Source organism: Malania oleifera, chromosome 4 (assembly GCF_029873635.1).
Source record: "Malania oleifera isolate guangnan ecotype guangnan chromosome 4, ASM2987363v1, whole genome shotgun sequence".
Lineage (NCBI taxonomy): Eukaryota > Viridiplantae > Streptophyta > Magnoliopsida > Santalales > Ximeniaceae > Malania > Malania oleifera.
The window spans coordinates 18,151,432-18,169,235 of NC_080420.1; the positions used below are offsets into that span (position 1 = coordinate 18,151,432).

A 17,804-nucleotide genomic window follows, 5' to 3' on the forward strand; every position below is an offset into this window, starting at 1 on the left:
AAAAGGGAAAATTAGTAGGGCTCGTCAACGAGGCTCATTCTCTCGTCGACGAAGTCTCTTCCATGGATCGACGATGAAATTCAGAGCTTGTCGACGAAGAGATACCAAGGTATTTTGGGAAATTCTCAAATCTCAGGCTCGTCAATGAACACCCTTCTTTTGCTCGTCAACGAAGGCGCCGTCTCGTCGACGAGGTTGGCCAGGTCAACCAAGTTATAAATATTGTTGAATTTATAGGCCCGTTTTGATTATAACAAATACTCTGGTATTTAATGGTTGATGAGTTTGTGTGTAGGACCAATTGGAAGTATTATATGGTGCACGCACATGGGCTTAAAGAAGACAAAGACCCAGAATGTTTATTCATTGTAATTTAATTAAGTTGTTATTTGGGTCTGTAATAATTAAAGTTCAATAGTATGTAATAATTAATGTCTTACCTACATGGTAGGATAGATAAGCTCAAGACCATAGATGAACCTTAGGGATCACCCTTCGGTCGACCGACGCTAGATTTTTAGGGGTATAAACTCAAAGGCCTTAGATCGACCTTAGGACCCACAAAATTGCATGAAATGGACCCCATAATCTTAGTGTTGATTATCATGTGAATAGGGGTAACTTTATAAGAAGAAAAAGACCGAAATGCACAAAAAGAGCATGTTTGATCCACTGAACTTCTACATGCAAAATTCTTCGGTCGACCGAACCTCCACTGGGTCAACAGGTTGACCTCTTGGTCGACCTACCAAAAGTATATAGGTTAGACCTGGTCAACCGAACCTCCTTGGGTCAACAAATTGATCGCTCGGTCGATTGACCAAAAGTATATAAGCAACGCCCTGGTCGACCAAACCCTCATGTGGGAAATGCCAACCGTTCGGTTGACCAAACTTCCTAGTTCAAATTGATCCGGTCGACAGAACCATGCGGATTTGGAAAATCGCCTTTGATACCTTAAGTACGGTCGACCATCCTTCTAGTTCAAATTTCTCCCGATCGATCGAACCCAAACACTTGGTCGACCGAACCTTGAAACTGGTCGACCGAACCTCTTGGGTTGGCAAAATTTTTACCGCAGTAAATCAGGGTTAATTTTATTTAAACATCATTAAATATTTTTTAAAATACCCAATAGGTCCTCAACGGTCAAAATTTGAGGGATATCTATAAATACCCCCTCATTTGCCTTGATTAGCAAGAGATTAGAAAAAGTCATTAGCAAAAATCCTCTCAAATATTGTATTCTCCTTTTGCTATATACTCAATATTTTAAACATATTTTAATACACTCTCTTACATATTTATTAGCAAATATCATTTTGAAAAAGAGAGTTTGTTTTTCTAAGTTCTCCTAACTTGCAAATTAATTGTAAGGTGTAGCAAAAATCCTCTCAAATCATTTTATGGGCATTACTCTCACACATTCATATATATTTGAAAACCCCTTTTTGAGAGTTTTGCTTGATTGTTTATTCCCACAATACTTCATATATAAATATTTGATTGGGAATAACTTGTTTTTAGCTTCCTAGTCTTTGCATTCAAATTGCAAGACTTGAGAGCTTGCATATTTTATTTGATAAATCTTTTGCAAGATTAAACCCTAAGTATCTGTTGTGAATATATTTGATAAAATATTTATGTGATACTTGATTAGGGTTTTTGAGGTAACTTTGAATATTAACTCGCTGAATATATATTATCTTGAATTAAATTTTCAAGATCTCACTTGAGCATAAATCCTATCATATGTGAGTGCATTATTTGGTTGAGCATATTGGTACATATCTGCTTAGTGTAAGAAGCACATTTGTTTGTACGTAAATTTTATATTCATTGTATTGTAGGCATGGGCCTGAAGAGGGAAACTAGCCCTGTTGAATAGTCCCGGATTGGCTTAAACCCGATTAGGAAAGCTAGGTGCACCACCTTGTATGGTGTAGGTTAAGGTCAACCCTGTGAATTGACCTAATTGTAACTGGTGCTGCTCCACCCGTTAAGTGAGCATTAGTGGAATCTTCGGGCTTGTGAACTAGAGGCAGGGACGTAGGCAGTATTGGCCGAAACCCGATAACATATCCTGTGTCGGCTCTTTCTTTCCCAATACCCTTTATATTTCTGCAATTTAATTTATGCACATGTATGTTTATATTTGAATTGTTATATGAATGTTGTGTATACTTTAAATACTGTGAATGATTGGGAAATACTGAGTCTGCTGCATCTGTTTTATATATCTGCTTAGTATTATTTAGTTGGGGTATTGGTATGTGCTTAGACAGACCCTAGGTTAGGAATTACTGATTGTGGAATCTGGTTTAACCTAAGAAAAATTTTTAAATACCCAATTCATCCCCTCTTGGGAATACACCAAAGCCAACAAATATCCTATTCATTGCTTAGTTGCTAAGAAATCAAAGATTCTCTCTCTCTCTCTAGAATTTGAAGGAGGCTCTCTCTTTCTCTCTCTCTCTCTCTCTAAGGTTTCGAGCTGTCTATTACCCGAATCAACGATCCGAAATTATCACGTGGATCAGGAGGAGAATCCCTACGTTTATAGCGGAACAAATCTTCGTTTTGAGGATTTTCGGGCTTTGTTCTAAAATCGAGGTAAGGATCTGATTTCATTTTCGGTTTGGTAGATCTCTAGTGGTTGGGATTATATTGAGGTATTGTTCTTCGGTTTTTAGGATTTGGGGATCCCGTGTCATTGTTTTGGACTAATTAAGTTCATGTTTCAGTTTTTGGGTTAAGGTAAGGGGATTCTGTTTATATCAATTGTTTGTGAAATATGTTTTGGTAAAATTGTGGTTTCCGATGATATGGATGTTTTGGTTACTTATTTGGGAAAATCTATCGGGTGAAATTACGGGATTTTCGGGTTTACGGTTTTTGGGAAAATTGGGGTTATTGGGTTTTATCTCAGTTTCTATTGGAAAATCACGTATTTGAATAAATGGTAATATAGAGATGACCGTACCTTCATTTTATGTTAAATTGTATTCTCGTATTAATTATGATGTGGTTATTTGTTACCCATATAAGTGTGACATGAGCTGATATATTGAAATGAGTTGAGTTTGAAATTGTGAAATGAGATATAGGAACGGTGGTTCCAAAACTTTTTTCAGGAATCTGTGGAAAACTAATACCGGCTAAATATCGAGGATTCTATGTGATGATTGTTATTATGTGGTGAGCATCCGATTTAATTACAGACGAGTTAGGGCATCCGGTTCGCTACTGATGGGCCGAGACATCCGATTAAATTTCAATGGGTCTGAAATCCAGTTTTAATTTCGACGAGTCGCTTATCTGGGTTGTTACCAATGAGTTGGGACATTTGATTTAATTTTGATGTGTTTAATGCCGACGAGTTGCTCATCTAGGTTGTAACCGATGAGTTAGGACATACAGTTTAATTCTAATGTGGATATGTGTTGTGAAATATACTATGTATTTGTGAATTCACTGTGTTGTGAATTATACTGGAACTGTGTTGTGAAAATACTGAAATTGTGAAATAATATGTTTTGCTGTTGAAATAACACTCATATGCCCACACACTGATATAACCTATTTCTCTTTTACTGAGAGGTGTCTCACCCCTATCATACAAATGTTTTTCAGGTCTTTCGAGTAGTCGACACTAGCGTCCTAGCGTTTCAGGAGCGTGGTTGTTGGTTAGCTTTGTAGAAGTACTTGTGCAAGTATTGATCTTTGGCCAGGTTATCATTTTGGGTTACAAAGACACCCAGGGTATGTTATGTATTTTGGGAATTAGACTATAGTTTTGTATAGACTCTGGTATGGTATGATGGTATGAAATGAATGTAATAGGTTGTATAATTCCGCTGCGTATGTTGTGTATGTGATGGTGTATAGGGTATACGTGAACCCTACGAGGTCGGACCCTTATATTGTATAGTATTATGGATGGTTGTATGATACAGAGACATGTTAGGTTACTAAATCACACCATGGGACCCATTTTCGGGTTCGAGGCCTGACAAACCGTCACTAATACTGTACCTTTAGTGATGAAATTCAAACCGTCACTAATACTTTCGTCACTAAAAACCAGTTTTTTTGTAGTGTAGGAAGATCAAATGGACATGTACTCAGAAGAACCCAAGCACGACCAATGGAAGCTTAAATGTAGTCTTATGTGTATTTGGGGAGTGTTTGAAGTAGTCTATTTTGTAACTCTTACAGTTTTTTTTCTTACATGATTTCTACAAGAGTTGAGAAATTGCATATGCATACTAGGACACATGAGTTTATAGGATTTCACCTAAGTCACAAACTCATCATTATGGTTTTCAAAGTTAACTCAAAGAGTTTGTTAAAAGAATCCTAAACTCAATTTTCAAAGGGACAAGTTTTCAACATATTAGTAATTGAACATCTTCATACTTAGTCCCGGTTTTATTAAAATGAGTTTCCTGTCCAAGAACTTCAAGAAAGTCCAACGTATTTTCAATAAAGGACATACAAGCATATAAGATATCAAATGATCTTTCAAAGATGTTTTCATAAATCAAGATATCTTATATTTAAGTGTAAACTCATTTGGACAAGTATTAAACTTTATTAGAATTAATATCCTTAATATACTAAGTCTTTAAAAGGCTTTCTGATAAGGAAAAATAGAGCAATCATCGCTTAACATAATGCACCGCGAGTCCTGAACACATTTTGATATTTGGGACATAACTTTTTTTAGAAAATTCCAAAAAGGACGATCTTGGTGTCAATGGAAAGCTAAGAAAAAATCCCACAACTTTTATGTTGATGACATCTTCTAATTCAGGGTTCTTGTTGATAAGAGCAGGGGACTAGTCGACCAGTGATAGCTAGTAGCTAAAACACATCTTTCTGCTAGTGACTAGTCAAATACTACAAGGGACTGGTCGACCAGGGGGGTGACTAGTCTACCAGTGAGGGTGACTAGTCGAGTAGTGGTCTCGGGCCCAACCCCCAACGGCTAGAAAACGACCATTTCTTGAGCAAAACCTTTGGAACTTGCTCCCAATAGCTAGTTAACGGCTCCTTTGACTCTTGGGCTATAAATACAAGCTATTGTACTTATATTAACATGGTTTTGGATGATTTTGAAGGCCTTTGATCATTCTTAGTGAAAAACATAATTTTATACCAAAACCTAAGTACGTAAGCACTTTGCATCTTAGTTCTTCATTTCAAGTGCTTAAGCCTCTCTTGTTTATTTATCTTGTGTGAATCATTACTTGAGAGATTAAGTGTAAGGTTTAATTGCAATCAACTCATTGTAAAGAGCATCATTTGTATACCCATCTCAGTGTAAAGGTTCTTTGTGAACGGAAGGTACTTTGTGAACCGAACTTATGAGGCATTTTGGTCATCCCCATGGCTCTTTGTAAGCGAGTAGGGATTTGTTCCCGAGTTTAGGGTTTGGTATCCGAGTTGTAAGACTTGCTCCTCTGGTGAAGGAGTATTCATAGTGGATTGTGGAATCCTTGATTTGGTGCTAAGGTGTGGATGTAGGCTTGGTGCCGAACCACGTAAAAATACCGGTGTTGATCTTTCTCTACCCTTCTCTTAATTTTTTTATCTTGTGCTTGATTTATTTTATATATATTGTGATATAATTTCTTGCAATCTTGGAAAGGGATTTTATTTTGTAAAGAAAATCAAAATACGTGAAAAGAGTCCATTCACCCCCTCTCTAACTCAATATACTCCTGGCTGGGATGGTCAACAAGTGGTATTAGAGCGAGGCGCTTGCATTTTTGGAGTAAAATCCAGAGCGTAAAGATCAAATGGAGTATTTGGTGGGCACCCCTTCGTAAGGACAATCCGTATATCAACCACTGATGTTCAACGGTTCCAACTACCCGACATGGAAAAATCGTATGGCCATATTTATTCAAGCATGAAATTTGAATATGTGGCGGGTCATTTCAAAGGGAGACTACATCTTCAAAAGTGAAGAAGGGGAATCGAAAGAAATAAAAATGATATCAAGAACTTGAAAGGTGACACGTGGTGTGTTCTGGATCGCGTATGGCAAGTGATGTCAACATGTAGCATGGCGTGAACCAGGCCATCCAATTTTTGTTCTTTACAGATGTTTGGATCACTACCACGTCAGCGATCCAGGTATTGCGACATGGGTCAATGGTGAGGTGGCATGTTTCACCTAACATGGCAAGTGACGTTACCTTACTGTGTGCCACCTTCATGTTTTTTTTTCCAAGAAAAAAAAGGTAAGTCATCCAGTTGTCCACTGTTGTCACCCATGGATGGTTGACACGTGGTAAAACCAAGACTCTTCTCGCCTCCTCTCACTTTTGACTCAGGTCAACGTTGTTTAACATGAGTCAACTCGGGTCTTCCCTATTGACCTGGTCAAACTGGTTGACTCGTTTTGACCGGATTAATCGCCTAAACCACTCCCCCCTTTTTAATTAAAAATAATTATTAAAATAAATTTTAATTCATTAAAAATCCAAAAAAAAAAAAGGAAAAATTCTCTAGGTCTTTTTTACTCAAAAAAATTAAAAAAAATGAAAATTTGAAATCACAAAAATAAATAAATTTTGGAAAATTTTCTATAAAATATTAAAAAAATTATAGAAAAATAAAGAAAAATTCTAGGACCCGTTTTGCTCAATTTCGATATTTTTTTCAATAGTTTTTCTATATGAGTTGCTTATTGTGTGCCTTGTTTACTAGATGAATGTGTGTTGTTTCCTTTCTTTAATCCATGCGTGTACTTGCATGTTTGTGTGTGTCTGCCTACCACCCCCCATAAGGAGGAACATGATGAATTGGGGTTGTGTAATCTCCAATTATTGCCTGAGGGGTGAGGATTCTTGTAGAATGACTTCAAGCTCGCTTGGTAGCGATTCTATTAAACTTCTTGATTTAGGTGCACACTTTTCGTGTGTACTTTTTGTATGCATTTTCATGAGCGCCTTTATTGCTAACATGCTTTGAATAATGACTTGATCTCTTGATTGCATACGTTAGGTTATTGAAATAAACTTTCATAATGATTTTTTCTCTAAACTTGTTGGGGGAGGGGGTGGGGGGGGGGGTGGTTATATTTTGGCATGCCATCGAGAAATCAAAGGTGAGGAATGCTTTTGTCTCTTGCAAGGTCTCCCAATATTTAAAGGTTGGGCAAAGAAAACCTTAATCTGTAATAAACTAAATAAGCAACTAATCTTCAAAGGGATCGTCTGAGGATTGTTTCTTTGCACACCTTTAGGGATCTTGAGGTGTGGGTAGCTTCTGTCTTTCGCAAGGTTACCCAATATATTAAAATTTGATTATTGAATACAAAAGAAGATTTTAATTCTTGATTAGTTAATTTTAAATGTAATCTTAAGTTTATATCAAGTACCATCCATCAAATGGGTGTAAATGGGTGCTAATACCTTCTCTTTACATAATTGTACTCACGTATCCAACCTAGTAATGAAAATTATTGACTAAAGGTTTCCTTGGATCTATGTATAACTTAGCGATCAATAAACTGGTAGTATATTAAATAGGTGTTATAATCTCACTTAGAGTAGGAATAGGTTAGTAGCGACTCCATTGGACCATATTTTGACTCACTTCTGACAGCATATATTACCCTTTTTCTAACATTCGATTTCGCCATTCGGTTGAGGCGGATCGGAGATTTGACCCTCTTATTTTAGGAGAGTTGACCCCTCTGGAACAGTGTAACAATTACATAACCCTGATTATTAAAGTTCTCTCATGGGGAGGGGGGGGGGAGGGAGACGAACACGCATAAACACACAAAAATAGAAACAAGAAACGAATAATATAAGGTACATGACAAGGTATTCAATGAAAGAAAGCGCATCATAGGGCAAAAAGAGACATGCAAACAACATAAGACTTACATTCTATCAACTGAATAGATGATTAAATACAAGTGCACAGCATATCAGATAACACGGAATGTGAAGCAAGTAACTCAAGCATGCATGGAAGCAAATGCTCAAATTGAGAAGGACATGTAAAAAGGCATATACAACATAACAACGAAGCATGAAATTAAAGTCAAACTAAGCTAAAAATGCATGAAACAAGATCTTAGAGGGCTTAGGAATTTTCTATAATTTTCAAAAATTTTATTGAGATTTTTCAAGATTTTTTAAGCATTTTTTAAGAGATTTTTCATGATTTTTCTCTATCTTTTTTGACTTGTATGTTTATAATTTTTTATTTTATTTGTTTTTAATTTTTTTGAATTTTTGAATTTCTATTTTTTTAGAATATTTTGCAAATTTTAGTTTTTTAACACATTTTTAAAAATGATTTAAAACTAATTTAAAAAGAATATATGATTAATTAAAAGTTTTCGAAAAGAGAGGGCACATGGCTCCTCCAAAATTTGCCTCGTATCTCATTTATTTAAAATATATATCAATTGCATCACATTAAATTATTGTATTATGTTATATTATTTTTACTGTTATTTTTTTTTTTTTTTTTTTATCAAAAACTGAATACCCGAATTCCTTTCATACAACGCAGCAAAGTCCTAGCATCGCCGCCCCTTGCGTGACTCAATCACGCGTCGCCACCACCCTCCAGCTACTATCGGTCCATCGCCGCCGTGTCCAGCCACCGCTCTCCGGCCACTCTCGGTCCATCGCCCCTGTGCCCTCCTACTGCCCTTCGGTCACTCTCGTCCTATCGATTTAATTTATATCGACCTGTAGGAGAGAATTTACGCTGCGTTCCCTCTCGGGGTTCCCTGGGGTATCTTCTCGCATCTTAGAATCGAAGAGCTTCCGGTTTGTAACAGAGCCAAACATGGCGATTGCATCAGGTACTCAGGCTGCGCCTTCATCTACGCCTACGCCTTCCCATACCCCTTCGTCCCCAAAACCAATCAATTTCACCTACAAATGTCCATATTTACTTTGTATTTCATTTTTCTGATTTCTCATAATGCAAAACATCATTTAGTTCCTTCCCATTTTATGTGTTATTTTTCTCGTTGCATATGGTCAATTGTTTCATTTATTGGAAATTTTAGTTTTTCCTAATTTTTCCAAGTTTTTAAACGTGTTAGTTGGGTGCACTTTGGGTTGTTCAAATGAAACGATTTGATGAGGAACTCTAATTCCTAGAGAAAAGGGGCGCGAGGTCCTAATCCCAAAGAACTCTTGCTTATGAATGATTTTGACGAAGTAGGATTCTTCGCCGGGGGCTTGCTGATTTGGGATAGTCACCCCCCACTCGCAGCGAGTGCCCTGATAGGTGCTCGTTGTTGCCATGGGCGTATACCCCATTGGGAAAGTTACAATTGTGGTATCAAAGTAAAGAAAGATGTTTACAGAACAAATATAAGAGAAAGTGTACAAATATTATATATATATATATATATTTATTTATATATACAAATATTACAATTATAGTCTTCCAAAATTTATATATGTTTTTATAGTTTTTTAAATGCATGTTGAATTATAAGTTTATTGGTATGAGATTTTGATGCATTCAAACTCATCTAAACTGCACACTAATATAATCTCATTTACTTATTGAGCGTTGTCTCACCTCAATTATTATCATACATTATAGATACCTTAAGGCGCATACTGGAAATCATAGTAGCGTAGCGGAAGCATGGGTGGGATTAGAAATTGCTATTTAGAATAAATATTAAATTGGATATGTTTTTATATTTTGAAATTTTTAAGAATATTAATTTAAATATTGGAGATAGTGTTGTAATAAAGTTATTTAGTACTCTGGTATAATTGTATTTGAGGTTTTATTTACTTCCGTTGTATAATAATTATAGAAAATAACATCCCAGACCCTGCAATTTATAGAAAGTCGCACCCTAAACCCCTATCGGGTTCAGAGCGTTACATAAAGGGTCTGCCATATGAGAGAGCAGAAAGAGAGAAGGAAGAGAGAGTATGAGAAAATGGGAGAGAACGGGGAAAGAAGAGAAAAGAAATAGAGAAATGAAAATAAAGAGAAAGAAAAGAAAGAAAAGAGATACATATATTGAAATAATATTAAAAATGTTTAGAAGTAGGCTACATGCTTATTGAAAGGTGACACGTGGTGCGTTCTGGGTCGCGTATGGCAAGTGATGTCAACATGTGGCATGGCGTGAACTAGGTCGTCCAATTTTTGTTCTTTACAAATGTTTGGATCACTACCACGTCAGCGATCTAGGGATAGTGGCATGAGACAATGGTAATGTGGCACGTTTCACCTAACGTGGCAAGTGATGTTACCTTACCTTGTGCCACCTTCATGTTTTTTTTCCAAAAAGTAAAAAGGGAAGTCATCTGGTTGTCCACTGTTGTCACCCGTGGATGTTTGACACGTGGTAAAACCAAGACTCTTCACGCCTCCTCTCACTTTTGACCCAGGTGAACTTTGTTTAACCTGAGTCAACTTGGGTCTTCTCTATTGACCTGGTCAAATTGGTTGACCCGATTTGACTGGATTAATCGCTTGAACCACTCCCCCGTTTTTAATTAAAAATAATTATTAAAATCAATTTTTAATTCATTAAAAATCCAAAAAAAAATTAGGAAAAATTCTCTAGGTCTTTTTTACTCAAAAAAATAAAAAAATGAAAATTTTAAATGACAAAAATAAATAATTTTTGGAAAATTTCTATAAAATATTTAAAAATTATAGAAAAATTCTAGGACCCGTTTTTCTCAATTTTGATATTTTTTTCAATAATTTTCCTATGTGAGTTGCTTATTGTGTGCCTTGTTTTACTAGATGAATGTGTGTTGTTTCCTTTCTTTTATCCATGTGTGTACTTGCATGTTTGTGTGTCTGCCTACCACCCCCCATGAGGAGGAACGTGATGAATTGGGGTTGTGTAATCTCCGATTATTGCCTGAGGGGTAAGGATTCTTGTAGAATCACTTCAGGCTCGCTTGGTAGCGATTCTATTAAACTTCTTGATTTAGGTGCACACTTTTCGTGTGTACTTTTTGTATGCATTTTCATGAGCACCTTTGTTGCTAACATGCTTTGAATAATGACTTGATCTCTTGATTGCATACGTTAGGTTATTGAAATAAACTTTCATAATGATTTTTTCTCTAAACTTTGGGGGGGGGGGGGGGGGGGGTTATATTTTGGCTTGCCAACAAGAAATCAAAGGTGAGGAATGCTTTTGTCTCTTGCAAGGTCTCCCAATATTTAAAGGTCGGGTAAAGAAAACCTTAATCTGTAATAAACTAAATAAGCAACTAATATTCAAAGGGATCGTTTGAGGATTATGTCTTTGCACACCTTTAGGGATCCTGAGGTGAAGGTAGCTTCTGTCTTTTGCAAGGTTACCCAATATATTACAACTTGATTATTGAATACAAACGTGTATTGGACAAAGGACTCGTGGGCGGGAGCAAAGAAATGGGGGGTAATGAGTAATTAGATGGAGGGAGCTGGGCTAAGGAATGTGGAAAAGAACTTGAACAAGATGCAAAGAATGGAAAAACATGCTCATCAAACAAGACATCCCTAGATATATACATGCGAGCAATAGGGACATGGAAGCACAAGTAGCCATGATGAGAGGAGTTGTAGCCAAGGAATACACAGGGAAGGGATCTAAACTTTATTTTGTGATTATTATAAGGCCTAAGATTAGGCCAGCATTGGCAACCAAATGTTTTTAAAAACATGTAATCAGGGGATTGAAGAAATAGGGTTTCAAATGGGGATTTGTTATTTAAGGTGGGATTAGGAAGGCGATTGATTAGGAAGACAACAATAGCAAAAGCATCAAACCAATAAGAATGAGGCAAAGATGAAAGAGCAAGGAGAGCAAGACCTACTTCCACAATGTGTTTATGTTAGCGTTCAATTGAACCATTTTGTGAGTGAGCATGTGGACAAGAAATGTGATGACAAATACCAAAAGAATTTAACACCTTATTAAGAGATTGGAATTCACCACCCCTATCAGATTGTAATGAGCAAATTTTTGTTTTAAAGAGAGTTTCTACATGACTTTGAAAAATAGAATAATTGAAACCACATCAAATTTACATTTTAATGGTAAAATCCAAGTAAACCAACTGTAGTCATCAACAAAGGAAACATAATAGAGAAAACCACCCCAAGAAAGCATCAGTGCAAGACCCCAGACATCTAAGAAAATAAGGGAAAGAGGGGAAGTTGAACGGCGAAAGGAGCTACCATACGGTAGTTGATGAAGTTTGGCCTTGCAACACGAAGGACATAGGCTAAGGGATGAAGAGGATTTGGTGGGCAGAGACATCTAGGAAATTATTTTGTGAACCAGGTGCATGGAAGGATGACTTAGCCGATTATGCCACTGAACAGAAGAGACACATTCACCAACATGAGCTTAAGGAGATGAATGTGGAAACACGTACATGCCATCCTTAGTAGGACCGTGAAGAAGAACTTTCTGGGTTTGGGAATCCTTCACACAGAAAAAAGAAGAATAAAACTCAAAATATACAGAGTTATCTTCACATAATTTCCTAACAGAAATTAAATTCTTAGAAATTGATGGAACATGATAGAGTTTAGAGAGAAGAATATTGCCATTGGGGGAGGGGATGGTGGAGCTGCCAACATGATGAATTGGAAGAGAGGAGCCATCACCTACACGAACTTGCTCATCACCCTTATACTCAGATGGGTTAATAGAGAGATTAGAGAAATCATGAGTGAAGTGATGGGTGGCTGCGGAATCAGGATACTAGTTGGAATTTGCAGATGTGGAAGAGGGTTGTTGAAAATGAGGTCTTAAGGTAAGGTGTGCGGAGAGGGAAGGTGGAGGGGGAGATTGGTAGCTGAAATCAAATCTATGGTAGCATGTGATGGCAGTATGACCTTTTTATGATAGACCTAACAAGTAGGCCGATTAGGAGAAAATGGAGCTGGAGAAGAGGAGAAATGACTACCACCATGCCTGTCGCGACCACCCCGACCTCTGAAATTGCCTCTGACGTGTGAGGAACCACGGCCTCAAGAAAAATTGGAGACAAATTTTTTTTGAGTGGAATTAGAAGAAAATTTGAGAGATGCAGTCAGTGTGGAGCTCTGATGATTCAATCATGCCTCATGAGTTAGGAGATGGCTATATACTTGCGCAAGAGTGAGCAGATCCACATGAGTAGTGATGGATGTAACAAGTGAGTCGTAGTTGGAGCCTAATCCTGCCAGGAGAAATGTAATAAAACCGGAGAATGGAATGATTTTACCACCCATGGAAAGAGAGTCCTGAAAGAGCTTTGCACGACGATAATATTCAGTATTGGATTATGAACTCTTCTTGAGAGTAGTGAGCTGAAGTTGAACTTGTATAATAATAGCATTGGATTTCGCAGCAAACAAGTCTTTAAGAGTTGTCCACACCTCGTGAGAAGAAGTGGCTGTGAGAACATGAGCAATTAGTGTTTCAAAAAGAGAGGAGATCAGAACAATGATGATAGCTTGATCCTGCTGTTGCCAAGCGAGAAACTCAAGAGATGGTGTGTTGTTTTTGCCGAGCGGATGAGGAGGAGCAGTAGAGCCATCAATGAAGCCTAATAGGTTTTGGCCTTTGAGATAGGGCATGAGTTGTGTCTTCCGCATCAAGTAATTTTCATGATTCAGCTTTACTATAATCATGTTGATGGGAGAAGGAAGTGAAACAACATGAGGTCATGTATGGGAAGAGGATGCAGCAGGGGAGTCAGCCATGCTGCAGACGCAAGATTCGAGAAAAGATGGACGTGAGTCGTAAAAGGCTCTGATACCATGATAGAAAAAGGAAGAGCAGGAGAAATACAGTAAAGAAGATAAATTGAAATATTATTGTATTACTTTTCCATGCATGAGCAGTCATCGCACATCTGTATATATACAGGGCAGCAAGCCAGAAATATTCGTTGGCAACAAATTAACAGAAGAACAGAATAAAAAGGAAACAAAAAATATTCTTTTGAAATAGAAAACTATATTCTCAAGCCGGAGATGGTTGGATATTGCTGATACTTAGCATTCGTATCCATAATAATTTCTCAAACCAGCTTTTTAATATTCAGAACGCAATGCTTAATTTTATCAAAAACTCCCTTAATTAACAAACCACTATAATATTTCATTTTCTTCTCACTACTGTAATAACTTTACCTAGTTCAATTTTAAATCTGCTGTGCTGAGTTCTCTTCCTCATTTTGCATATCTTTTTGCTACTTTTAGATTAGGGTAGAACAAGGTATGATTGCTAGCAACATAATTGACGAGAGGTTAATTCTTACATTTGGGGTTTACAAATAGATCCAAGTTCCAACTTGGTTGAGAAGTTTTATTTGATCAATGAGTCTCTACATTCAGAGAGATATATAAAAGAGACATAACTTAATACAATCTCTTTTCTTTCACTGGTCCTCTTGGAATCTTGTTAAGAACCTTGGAGTCAAATTTCCTGAAGAGTTCCTTCACATCTTGGTTCCCCCTTCTAGCTAGATAGTCCACCTCCTTCTCATACCGCTCATACAGAACTGGTAGAGTTTCCATGCATAGAAAGCCTTGCATCCATTGAGCAAATTGACCCTTTAGGCTCAAAATTAAAAGAAAAACCAAATCCTAGACAAAGAATGAATGTGCAAGGCCTTACCTATGTATAAAAAATTCAAGGAGCTGACATAAGTTCCAATGGTTGACAATATCCACAAGAAAGCAATTGTCTGTGGACAAAAAAAAAAGGGTCAGTCAAGATCGTCGGGGGAAAGTAAAGAGCCTATTCATTGGAGAAAATTTTCGGATATAAAATTTAATCGAGAAAGAGAGGGATCTATGTATTCTTTACATAAAAAGAGTGATTTGAGACCATATTTCATGTTGGTCCATAACTACTGAAGTAGTTGTTACTCAACTACGGAAAAATATTATTTATTATTTATTTTCATTTTCAAAAAATCATTATAAAATTGTGAGAAAGTTGTTTTGTCACCTTGTATGGAAATCTTGGAAAACAATAAAAGAATATTTTCCACCTTTCGTTGGATAACCTAATCACAACATGAGTTTTTGAAATGAGAGACTTTAATATCTCAACAAATGCATCTAATGTGGTATTTCGCTTAGACACAAGGGCCAGTCTCAGCTTCACATAGATCTAAAGCTCGATCTCACCATGTGTCTAGGCAAGATATCACTCGGGATCAATGCATTTGCTTGGATCTCAATTATTTTTTATTTTTTATTTTATCATCATTTTAGAACTAAGAGGGTAAAAACCAAACAAACAAATAAAACAAAACAAAAGTGTTTTCCGCAAGAAGGTATGCCTTAATATTGAGGCGCGGAGGATAGAAAAAGAAAATGTAATAGTACCACAAAAAAGAGTTTCATATCTTTCCCAGAGGAAATGTCATAAAACTTCAGCATTAGCCAATTCGTTTTTGCAAAGAAGGAGCTCCACATGGATTTCGACAGCCGAAATTCTTGGATATTTGGGGGATTCCTGAAAATAGAAAACAAATTAAAGTTATGCCGAGTATAAGAACCAAACAAGAATTCTAACTAAGCTATAATATTTTGGTATGTGGGTTATATATTATGCACCTTACCAATGAATGAGTTCTGCTCCATTGTACCAGGCAAAAATGGCAAGCATGGTGAAGATGAGGGAGTGACAGAGCAGGGTCACGAAATTGTACTCCACAACTTCAAAGAGAAACCAGAAAGCTGTAACACCGGTTAGAATTGCAGCTGACAAACGCTTATCCTTCCATAGTATTATGTCTGCAGCTGCATGCACAATATCATTCCAAAGGTCAGTTGATTTTAGACCTTTGATTTTTCATAGATAGCATTTGGTATATAGAGGAAATAACTATGAAAATATATTTTCTTTCGTTTGCGCACGTGTGAAGAAACAAAATATTAATTTTTATACATAATTAATCTTAATTTTTTTCTTTACAAATTTTTATTCATATTAAAATGGATTTATATTCATAATCGAATTTGATACAGATAAAAAAATGCGATAAGAAACAAAATTTATTTTTATTAAATTTTCTAAACAAAATATCTTTGATCCAAACGAAAGAAGTAAGGAACTATAAAGGAGAATCACCTTTTCCTCCACCGAACATCGAGTGCAAAGGCCTTTGGTGACCGAACAATTTTACGTGAGATGTAGTTGGGCGACCTGAGGGATCCATCCCGAATGGTAGGTTATGTTCAAAATTAGTGTGGTGTGCAGCCTTCTTCATTGATAAAAATTAATGTGGTGTGCAGCCTTGCCTTCTTCATTGATAATTTTTATATATATATAGAGAGAGAGAGAGAGAGAGAGAGAGAGAGAGAGAGAGAGAGAGAGGAAGGGTTCAATTGTAAGCTGCTGGGTAGCCAAGAAATTTGAAATGAGGAAGAAAGGGATAGCTTTGGCAAGGCTTACAAGAATGCTTCACGTGCCAAACTCTAGGCTATATTTGGTTTTCCTTCGCACCAATGCTAGCTATGATAGATTCTTTTTGTTTATGAAGTTAAAGGTAAGAGTGACATCAAAATTTATATTTATGCGTAACTCTTGATTGTATAAATCTAAGGGTAAAATGATATTCGATCAATATTTCAATATATGTAAAACTATTAAGCAATTATTATTGCCAAAATGTACCATTTTTAAATATTTACAAAAGGTAAAATTGTTCTTAATAATTTTATATTTTAATTCACTATTTCATATTACATGATCAATTCTACTACGGGTATAATGGTTGGAAATTGATAAGAGTATTTTTAGATAATTTTTATTTTTTTAAAAAAATTTAAACTTTAGATTTTTTTTTTTCTTTAAAAAGTTATGTACGCAATGATTTAATTATCTAAATATTGAAATTCTTTATCAGTGAATTGCCATAATTAGACAAAAAGAAAAAAAAAAAAAAAACAAAGTTTAGTTGCCACAAGATAAAATTTTATTTTAAAAAGTTTAAAACATACTTACACGGAAACCAAAAATACAAGCTCTAAGAGAAGCGCTAGTTGTAAACCTTACATTTTAGGAGCACAAATTTTGAGTCATAAATTTGAACAAAATTTAATATAAAATTATTTGAAGCTTTTTTCAAATCGGCACAAATTTAGATTCAAATTCCTGAAATTCATATTCTCAAATACTATCTTAACTCTAAGACAAAAATTCTCATAAATTCCCCCAACACGGTATAACCACTTAATCAATAATGAATAACATAATATGTGGTATTTTAGACAATTAATTTAAATTCTTTGTTTTAAGTGACTTTCAATTAAGACACTGCGATCAATCAGTTTGGTTACGAAAAAAGAAAAACCAATCCTTCGGTTCAATGGCTAGGAAAACCGAACTGAACTGGGAAGGCAACCAAACCAAAGTTTGGTTAATACACTTGAAAAACCGAACCAACTGATAGAAAAGTGAAATTAAACCAAAATCATATATTTTCATAAACCGAATTTCCCATAAAACCGAATAAACTGACTTAACCCCAACCAATATCAAAATACTGTTTTATATCCCATTGAGTCTAGAGACATTATAATAATAAATTAAGCGGGATAACCTGCGAGGGAAGATTGAGCATTCATTGTGGAGTGCAGACTGCGACGATGGGAGGTTGACGGTGATGGCGGCGGCCGGTGGAGACTGAAACTATCGAAGACTCGAAGAGGGCGGGGGTGGTGATTGGCGATGGCAGTAAGAGGCGACAACACAGCAGGCAGCACACAAAGCCTCGAACCTGAAGTCCAAGGGGGGGCTTGAGAAATGAAAGGGAACCCTGATT

At 36.3% G+C, this 17,804-nt stretch overlaps 1 protein-coding gene and 1 long non-coding RNA gene across 2 annotated transcripts; one reads left to right on the forward strand and one right to left on the reverse strand.

The window, feature by feature from the left end:
* The first annotated feature begins 8,462 nt into the window (after positions 1-8,462).
* On the forward strand, positions 8,463-16,631 carry LOC131153417 (uncharacterized). The gene is made up of 2 exons (XR_009136223.1): positions 8,463-8,842; positions 15,627-16,631. It is a non-coding gene; the product is annotated as an uncharacterized LOC131153417 (long non-coding RNA).
* Positions 14,246-16,438, reverse strand: LOC131153414 (reticulon-like protein B14). The gene is made up of 5 exons (XM_058105700.1): positions 16,109-16,438; positions 15,597-15,777; positions 15,361-15,490; positions 14,642-14,711; positions 14,246-14,552 (listed from the first exon to the last, which is right to left on the reverse strand). The coding sequence occupies exons 1-5, from the start codon at positions 16,245-16,247 to the stop codon at positions 14,383-14,385; spliced, it is 690 nt and encodes a 229-aa protein (XP_057961683.1). The 5' UTR covers positions 16,248-16,438; the 3' UTR covers positions 14,246-14,382.
* Positions 16,632-17,804: the final 1,173 nt, after the last annotated feature.